We start from the raw sequence: 10,510 nt of genomic DNA, 5'->3' as shown, positions 1-10,510 counted from the left end.
TCTTCGGTTAGTGTTGTTTGCTCTTCTTTGCTTCTTAGAAGATACAAGAAGCCAAGACTTACCACTATTTTGGAATTCACCAAGGAGTAAAAAAAAAGGTCCTTTCTTCCTTACATTGGAGTGACTTTGACTAGTTTTTGTTTTGAAAATAATTTGTATTTACTTTTTTTTTTCTTTTTTCTTTTACTGTTGTTTATTGTTGTAATCATGTAACAACAATGTATTTTGGTCTTGAGAGTTGAGAGGTTGGTTGGTTTCTTATTTCTGTATGTAAGAACATTTCTCCTCTCGGCCTTTGTTGTAAAAAGAATGGTTTCGATGCTTGTGCTCGATTAATGTAAAATAGTGAAAGTTTCTCTCTTTTTTTTGTGCAAAGAGTGAAAGGTTCTCCTAAGAAAAAAAAAACTACACCAGTAGTATTTTATAAACCCAAATTTTATTGCAAAAATGGCAGGTGTGATAAATTTAAAAATGATACCCTGTATAAGAAACGTGCTGTTTATAGTTAATTAAAATTTTGAATTAATTCGTAGCATATAATTGAACTTTTAAAATATTCATTTCTATCTTCTCTTTTACAGAACAAAATCACGGATGCGCTGTGGAATAAAAGATTTCGTCACACAAAGTACCGCCACGTTTATATATAGATCCCACCGCTGATTTAGCTAATAGATGACAGCTAAAGACACATAGTTCTATGAAATCTTATTAATTATGGGTATATAATTATTATCGATAACAACAATTTAAAGTGAAATACTCACTTCTTCTTTCGTTAATATGAATACAATACAAAAGACTACAACCAAATAGTCGTTTTTGTAATTTCTTACATATTACTACATAGAACATACTTTGCAATTAAGTTTATTTAGTTTACTTAATTGTATATATGTATTGACCCGTAAAAGAGCCAAAGACACGGTTTATCCAAGAGAGAGCATCTTTAAGTAAGTAAAAGTCTTACAGGAGATCATCATCGATGTTCTCATCACGTTGTTGGTTGCTTCCTCGAAAAAAATCTATACACCCAAACCTTTATATTATACTGTCTTATATTTGTATAAACATCGCTAGGGCATATACACACGTATCCGTATCATACGTATTTACAAAGTAGAGGATGATATATATAAGTATATATTAGATTATGATATGTGCTGTACGCACTTATGATTATTTTATTCGATTGACGAAAATATTGTTTGGATTGTTTTAACTACAAATATAATAAAGAGATCATAACATGTGTTCAAGATTATTGTATCGACTAAAACGCTTGATTAGTTTTAATTATTTAATCATATTCGAAATTTGCAATATTTTGACAATAGTCAAACACTATGGTAAAGCGATTACAATTTACAGTTTCTGACCCTCTATCTCTTTATAAAGTAATACATGATAATGATATAGGATAAAACCAAGACTGAACGCGGATTGTTTCTATATACATGTGGTCAAGAAGCCTTCATATTGATGATCAGTGTAAGCAATGGAAATTAATGCAAATAATTTTTAAAACCATCGTAAAAGTCAAATCTAGCTACGATCGACCTCTCTCTCTATACCTCCACATATAAATGAACCAGGCACTCAGTTATAGCGTCTTTGCAAGCTAAGACACAACCGAAAAAACAAAACACACACACACACAAAAATGAATAATAACTTTACAACAAACCAATGTTTACTACACTATGATCCTTCTACTAACACTGGTGAAGCCGAGATGTACAACAGGGCGATTACAGAATCAAAATCATCTCAAATTATTTGTAAGTTATATTCAATTTTTTTTCTACTAAATGTACATATTTGACCTATTAAAAGTTTAACTTATTTTAATTTCTTTCTTCTATTGAAGTATGTTCCAATGCATCAAAACATAATAGAAGCCGATCTTATAATAGATCATCTAAGAGAAATATGCACACGACACTCCTCAACGCAAACCCTAGCAATTTCCGAGACATAGTTCAAAGATTCACCGGACGTTCTTCCGGCATTGATGTATTTGTCGGAAGAAAAGGTCCGGTGACGTTAGATTTCAGGTCACCGGCTTCAGTTACTGAAGAAGTCATTTTTCCGACCTCCGGTGATGTCCAAAACCAATATTGTTCCATTGATACGCACGTTGTGGACAGGGAGAGTCACGGGACCTGTGAATGGGAAGGTAAGCATACGGCGGCGTCGTGTGAGATGGGTCAACTAAGTGATGACTCTGAGGGTTATGGTGGGTGTGATGATTATTATGCTCATGATCATGATGATGATCTTATTAGGGAATACTTGAAAAATAGTAGCTTTGATGGAGTGATTACTATGGATTGTGATGAGTTTTACCTTGACGCCGTAATGGTGGAGGAGTTTTTGATGAAAGATCTCGACATATGATTTTATATGATTTATTCATTTTACAGATTATAAAACATTATCATGTATGATAGATATATGATGATAGTGAAACATTAATATTCATGTGATTTTTTTTTTTGAATTTCCAATATATATGTATGTTATTATATAAAGTATGGTTTCAAAAGTTACTAACTCACCAGATCGTGACACGTATCAATTTCAAAAATTACTAACTTATTAGATCGTAACAAGTGTCAATTTTACATAAATTTTTAATTGTAAAAGAACAAAATCTTTCTAACTCACGAGATCGTGACACGTGTCAATTTCAAAAGTCACTAACTCATTATATCGTGACAAATGTCAATTTTACACAAATTTCTAATTTGAAAAGAAAAATCTTTTTAAAAAATAAAAAAACTTACTAATCATTAAATCTTATTATAAAAAGATCATGACATGTGTCAAGTATACTTATGAGATGTTGACATGTGTCAAAAATTATTATTTTTTCAAAACAGCTAATTAAGATAATAACATTAAATCTACAAAAAAATTACATGTTTATATCTAAAAAGAAATTTCCTAAATCAAAAAAGAAAATTAACAAACTAATACATCTTTCATTATACGCTAATTATATTATACGTGTTTTCTTAATTAGCTTTTACATGTATAAACAAAAAAAATAATTCAGAATTTTACACAAATTTTTAATTTTAAAAGAAGAAAATATTTTTAACTCACCAGATCATGACACGTATCAATTTCAAAAGTTACTAACTTACTAGATCATGACAAGTGTCAATTTTACACAAATTTCTAATTTGAAAAGAAAAAATCTTTTAAAAAATCAAGAAATAAAAAGATCATGACGTGTCAAGTATATAAAGCCCGCTAAATTAATCGAAGATGGAGATACGTATGTTCCAAAAGTGATTCTATAGTTAGTAGCATTATAAGTTTTGAAGATTAATCGATGGTTGATGTTTCTGGTCAAAATCTATAGTTTTCTCTTCTGGATAATGTCAATGATTCCGGTACTGAAACAAAAGCTACTTGATCGAGTAATTGAGAATCGATTTTGAAATTTGAGAAGTAAGAACTGTACACCGTTTTAAAATTGGTTTCAAACCGGATTTATGTGGTTTTTTATCGGATTTGGTTCGTAAACCGTTTAAACCCAGGTATATAGAGAAATATATGTGAACTTTTGACTGGATATAAATAAGTTGAGAACTTACGATTCGAGAAGATTTGAGACAAGGTCATAAGTTCTAGATAATTTTGGTACAATGTGATACTTCTGAGGAGTAAACAGGTCATCGATCCTTTAACGTGAATATGACATATATCATGTTTTTGATTGTTTATAAATTTTTTATTTTGAATTGTTTATAATTTTCAAATTTTTAATTTTATTATGTTATATTAACTTTCTTTTAATTTCTCAATTAAAAACTTTTATTGGATTTGTCATAAAATCATTGTACTCGAGTAGTTAATTTTCACCAGTTGTTCATCCAAAATATCTTTGGAGTAAAAAAATTTATGGTTAAAAAATTTATGTCACAAAACAATTTTAGTAATTATAAGAACTATAATTATGCCAAAGTGAAAGTAAAGCAACATAAATTTTTTTTTAATTTGTTTAAAAGACATTTTAGCTGGTGATAAAGAGCATACTTTAACAATAAAATAATTTTAGGTGTAAGAGCATATTTTTAATGGTAAAACATACAGTAAAGTTGTACATGGTTTTTAATTATATGTTGTTTTGATGAATTCTTTGCATATAATATATTTTGTAATAAGTTGTGAAATGTTCTTGAAATTTGACAGTAATAATATTTGTAATGATGAGTATTTGGCAAAAATTTTGGTGGGGTATAAATTAGCTTTAGATTATTTTAATAATTGTTATAATGTATTTAAAATAAAAAAATAAATAAGTGTATAAAGGTAAATACACATATGATTTTTTCCTCTAACTAATAAATTATTAATATTTACTTCATAAAATATTTTTTGTTTCTATTTTTAAAAATTTGCTTAGGATTTAGGATTTATTTGCTTCAACAATTTTAAAACCCATCGTGCGGATCCTTATCTAGTATATGTATAAATAAAATTTTAATTTAAACTATAAAACAATTTCTTCGTAACTCGATTTTCTTTAGATTGTTAGCTCTTCATTTTTTATTTAATTCATTTTTCTTTGTTTTTGAAGTGGTTCGGTAAAAAAACCAAAATTTAATTATATCGTAATTTAAGATGTGATAATGACCAACTACATTACAATAAATCACGATTGCAAAGAAATTAACAAAAAAAAATGAACAAGAAATGAGACACCTTCGTATATATGTACTAAATCGACAACGGAGCGTCTTATGACTTAGTCAAGCACATTATATATGGGTATGAATGTATGGTGTGACTTATTAGTTATATTAATTGATTGTTTTGTATTTTTAACCGTTTGCATCTCGAGCTGATGGCTTCCTAATACGTTTGTTTTCCAAGCTGTAATCTACACAATTTGGAGAGAACGCAATGAACCTCGACACGGTGACACGCGGAACTCAGCAGCTAGAGTTGTTAGGTGGGTGATATAGACAAGCAAATCCGCGATCAGATGTTGATGATTCTTCGAATGGGCCGGTGACCAACGATACAACGAGGTTTTCCAACGATGACTCAGCTACCATACTTAGGCCTCTAGTGCTCTAATCTGTTTTTTATTTATTCAGCCACCAATTTTCAAAATAACCGTTAATTAGTTGTAAAAATGTTATTTTTAATATAAGTTAATATTAAATTAAAAAAAAAAACTATAATATAGACGTCGTTTTATAACAAACAAAAAATACAACAATATCAACTTTTGGCAATCATTTATGATTTTTACGGTACTATAGAGATGAATGATTATTTTGTTGATAATTATTTGAGGTGCTGAAAATATATCAGGAAGAATTAACATAATTTAAGATAAAAAAATACACGCTAAGTACTGTTGCACTAAGTAAAATGACACAAATTAAAAGTAGAAGGGTCAATTTTATATTAAAACCCCGTAGTCAATGAATAAGATATAGGCCTGTTTAGTTAATTTATCACTAAAGTTTATAAAGCAGCAAACTTTTTAACTTTTAATTAATATGTTTCAAACCATATGGTCAAAATCTCGAACTAGTACTTGAATGTGGAAATCAAATTTAATAAGTCAACATGGTATCATCAACTGTTGTTAGAGTCCATTCACATTTCAGAATAAAGCATTCAATATTATTGTATTGTTTGATTGATCTTTTTGGCTTAAAATAATAACATTTTTGAAATTCCGAGTGTGTTAACATGCAGAATAATCGTGAGAAAAGTAGGGTGTAATTTTAATAGTAACAAACGTCGTACTGTTCGGTTTTGTCTCTGTTCGGTTAGCTAGAGTAAAAATCAAATACTCGTTGAACTCTTGTTTTGTTGCTAAGTTTGATTTTACAAAATCAACCATTCATGAGTTCGTCATATATATAGTAGAGAATCATTAAGTTCGTATCTTTATAGGTTAACTATGTATAAGTGGATAAACTTCAGATAATATATATAACATCAAGACAAACTTTAGATGTTAGTCTTATTTTGCTTCAATTTTTTAAAATTTATTTAACCACAATATAGATGATATCTTCTCGTCCACGCGATATACTTGAACCGTACGGGTGAAGGACAAGTTAACTAAAAGATCAACTCAAAACATATTTAAACATTAAAACGTTATTGTTAATGTAAAATATCTCACATGGAAAAGATGTGAAGAGATGAAAAAATGAAGTAATATATAAAAAATTAGAGTTTCTTCACTCATTGCCAATTAATTTTAAGTTGGAAGCTCATATCAAATCATAATTTAATATGATATTAAAGATATGTCCACGATTTTGAGTTGAAAACCATATCAAATCCTAATTTAATAGTTATACGTCATGGTTTCTCTATTCTTGGTTCCTCTACACGTCTTGGAAAACATAAAACGCTTTTTGTTCCTTGTTTGCGTAGCAAGGTTTGTAGAAATTAATCAAATCATATACTATATTTATTATCTACAAAAGTTGTAAGAATATTGAACAACTATATATATATACGTCTCTCTATATATATGTATGTATTTATGCATATAAAATTAAACAAACTGAGCTGTGAGCCATAAGATGATGATTACGTTTCCATAGTTTTTTTTTTGAGCTAAAATCTCTGTTTTGAATTGGTCAAGGTAAAATTTGAGTTGTGTTTTTAAATTAGAATTGTGTAGAATACTAGAATGTTGGAAAGGAAAAGAAATTAAAACAAATAAACAATCTTCATGAGCCCATTTTTTATTTTATTTTTGGTTCTTCAAAACCAAAATTACAGTGAATATGGTTATCTAGTCTGCTCCGAACCAGACTAGATCGGATCAATCCACAGTAAATTCACCATTCACAATTCTAGACCAGTATGCACTATTCCATACTGGTCTGCAATTGAAAAAGAAACTGCTTACTATAGAAATTGTACTATTAGTCCGATTTTTTCTGTTTACTCCTTAAAACCTCCATACAAACTCCATACCAAAAGTGAAAGTTGGATTAAAACATGATTCTTAACTAGTTGGATCCAAATTCTTTGTTCTCATTGGTTAAATTTGTGTTTCTTTGTACTTTTGAAAAATGTGTATACATATCATCATTCATAAGTATTAAAAATCTACAAAATAAAATTCCCAAAAGAAAAAACTGGAGCCCATTTCAATCTTAGAAATTTAATTTTGTTTTGAATAAACCATTTATCTCAATAATCAAAATAATATTATTATGGGATAATCAAAATAATAGCTTTTGACTTATAATTCTAATCTTAGAAAGCAATTTTTTTTGTTGAACTCTATGTTATGGGATAATCGAAATAATAAATTTTGATTTATAATTCTAAATACATCTTGTAATAATTATTATTAATTATGATCTTTGTACACACCACTCCATACTATGATCTGATTTTTACGGACCGACGTACTATTTCCCCATCGAAACTATCATATCTTGCCAGTTCCCCATCGAACTTTGATATCTTACCAGTTCTCCTTCGGACTTATATGTTCGGTCTATATCCCCCCGAATCCATACTTCTCTGCTTATTTTCCCATCGGACTTTAACTTATCCACCTATTTTCCCATCGTTTTGGTTTTTATGGTTTACTGTTCAAACAAACCCAACAATCGGACTTTATTAACCAAATGAAACCAAATTAAACCGAATTACAACCCGATTACATAATTAAACCTAACTAAACCTAAAAATAAAAAATCCCCAAATCGATTTTTTCCCCTTTCTCGAGCCTCGACGAACCCTAGCTTTTTTCACATTTCTTCTTCTCGTTTCTTCTCTCTTGCCGGTTCGCATATTAATCCGCCTCTTGGATTTGATTTCGACGCAAAAGCTGAGGATCGGGATGAATTTCATATCAACCAGTTTGCGACAGATTTCACGGATGCGGAGGAATCGATTCGTCACAACGTGTATCCAGAAAGTGACGATGAAGCTGAGGAACATGTTCGTAGTGGTGCTGCGAGAAGGGGGACACCCATCGTTCATGGTGACGGTTCAATGTTCAAAGGGCAAAGCTTCTACAATGGAATCACTTTTAAGGAGTGTGTTCTCGATTATGCGCTGGTAAGCGGTTGTAACCTAAAGCAGTACAGGTACGATAGAGATAGAATCGGTTTTAAGTGTATTGGTGCTAAGGGGAAATGTATGTGGAAGGTATATACTACATCTCTTCACACGAAGGTTAGTAACACTACACTTCTTCTATCTTTCATTTATTTTGTATTGAATTCTAAAGTTTAATGTGTATTCATGTATTTGTCAGGGATATGCACTCCATATGTGAAACGTTTCTTGGCTGAAGAGCATAAGGCAGCTTCTCTGTGCTTTGTACATCCCAGCACAAATGGAGCTTATGAAGTTTACGTGGGATATGACAAACACAGAGTCAATTTAAATGAAAGGACTTGTACCTGCATGAAGTTTCAGATATGTGGAATCCCCTGCGAACATGCTTATGGACTGATACTCAAGAAGACATTGGAAGCTGAAGACTATGTGTGTCAATGGTTCTGAACTTTTAAGTGGAAGGAAAATTACACGGAGGGGATTGTTCCACAAAGAGGTCCACGCTATTGGCCTTGCACTAGAGGTGAAAGTGTGCATCCACCACCAAGGCCGGATGATGAAAAGGTCGACAAGAAGAGGAAGAAAGGTCTTCATGAGTCACCTACCAAGAAGAAACCAAAACAAAAGAAGAGAATCATGCATTGTGGGATATGTGGTGCAACTGATTATAATTGTAGGTACCACCAGAAGAAGAATAAGAAGAATACAACACAAGTTAGTTATACTTTCTAATGTGATGGTTGTTCTTTGTTTCATTCAATTGATTCTAATATTTGATTAAATTTTTAGGGTGGAACTCAAGTGGAATCTACTCAAGGTTGTCTTACTCAAGAGAACTAATTGATGGATGATTGTGGAGGATTAGCACAAGGCAAAATGTTTTTTTTTTTTTTTGGTATTATGACCTGTTTTAGAACATATGTTGTTCTGCCTTAGTATGGTCTATGTGTCTTTTGAACCTTATTATTAATCCTTGATGTTCTACTCTTTTGAACAAATTTGTATGGTCTCTTTTGAACAATTCTAACATCTCTTCTTTTGAATTATTTTGTCTCATAAAAAACCAAATATGTCATCATATTAGCTTAACATTGAATCTTAACAACTTAACAATGTCATCATATTAGCTTAACTAGACCAAAGATGATCATACAACCAAATACTAAAACAATTATCATCCTATTCATCCTTGATTTGAATTCAGCTTTTACATCTTCAATCCTCTCAAATATCTCTTTCTCAAGCTCCATTACCATCTTCTTCTCAAGCTCCATTTGCATCTTCTTCTCAACCTTCATTGTCTCTGATATGAACTCTTTCATTGAATCCACCTCATCCAACCAAGCCTCATCGACCCATTTAAAAACGTGATTGTCATTCATAATCTAGACCATAGACAATTGATTTGGTTATCATTTAGAACCGAGATAATAATAAGCTACACCATAAATGTGATTATCATTACCTTATTTCCAGCTGCATACACACACCGAAGGTATCGTCGATTTGGGTTATGGTCGGATTTGGATGTTTTGGCCACAATTGCTTCTCCACACCAACATCTCTTAGGTACACCAACAACTGTTCCTCTTTCGCGGACATTTGTCGAACAGCTCGAAGATCCAAAGATATTGCTCATGATTTTGAGAGAAATAGAGAGAGTTTTCTTTTTCAATTTCGATTTTTAGGGTTCTTATTTGCCAATTTGGGGGTTTTCGTTTTAAAATAAAAGAAGAAGAACTCGGGTCGAGTTGTATGTGTTACCCGAGTTCTAAATTGATTTCACACCGGTTTAACATGGGTTTCTATCGGGTTTTGTACCAAAACCGTGTAAACCCAGTCTTATGGGAAAATAAGCAGAGAAGTATGGATTCGGGGGGATATAGACCGAACATATAAGTCTGAAAGAGAACTGGTAAAATATCAAAGATCGATGGAGAACTGGCAAGATATGATAGTTCCGATGGGGAAATAGTACGTCGGTCCGATTTTTACCATTATTCATACTATTGTATGGTGTTGTGCATACTAATGATTACTCCATACTACAATCCCTTCCACTCCATATTAAAATGTTAGTACGCACTATTTAGTATGAAGTGTATGGAGCAACGATTCAAAGTCTTTATCTAATCTCACAAAGATAGGTAGGTTTTAAACCCAATTAGGGTCATGATTTGTAAATGAAAGTTCTTTTTCATTTGCTATTCTATCGGCCAGGTCACTCCCTTTTCGACTCCACAAAATTTGTAATATTGGAGCCAAGTTTGGGACATCTGTTCTTTGCCTGATCGATCATAATAGAACAGAAGTTGTTGAGAGAATCAGATTCAAAAACCTTATTCCGGTGACAAAACTTTTCTTGGTTTCTCAATTTCTTTAACTATGATTTCAAAGACAAAACAAGGCCCAGTATAATTATTTGGGCCTT

General features: G+C 31.2%; 2 protein-coding genes across 3 annotated transcripts in view; both read left to right on the top strand.

The window, feature by feature from the left end:
• The window catches only part of LOC104760483 (copper-transporting ATPase RAN1-like), a 9,422-nt gene extending 9,063 nt beyond the window's left edge, over nt 1-359 (top strand). Inside the window, exon 10 of one of the 2 annotated variants that reach the window (XM_010483405.2) lies at nt 42-359. In XM_010483405.2, coding sequence (XP_010481707.1) covers nt 42-90 — 49 coding nt within the window. In that variant the 3' untranslated portion in view covers nt 91-359. The remainder of the gene's footprint in view (nt 1-41) is intronic. The other variant, XM_010483403.2, reaches the window with a different exon arrangement.
• On the top strand, nt 1,517-2,497 carry LOC104760484. The gene is made up of 2 exons (XM_010483406.1): nt 1,517-1,781; nt 1,871-2,497. The coding sequence occupies exons 1-2, from the start codon at nt 1,664-1,666 to the stop codon at nt 2,398-2,400; spliced, it is 648 nt and encodes a 215-aa protein (XP_010481708.1). The 5' UTR covers nt 1,517-1,663; the 3' UTR covers nt 2,401-2,497.

The sequence above is a fragment of the Camelina sativa genome, chromosome 18 (genome assembly GCF_000633955.1).
Source record: "Camelina sativa cultivar DH55 chromosome 18, Cs, whole genome shotgun sequence".
Lineage (NCBI taxonomy): Eukaryota > Viridiplantae > Streptophyta > Magnoliopsida > Brassicales > Brassicaceae > Camelina > Camelina sativa.
This window is presented reverse-complemented; position numbering and strand designations above follow the sequence as displayed.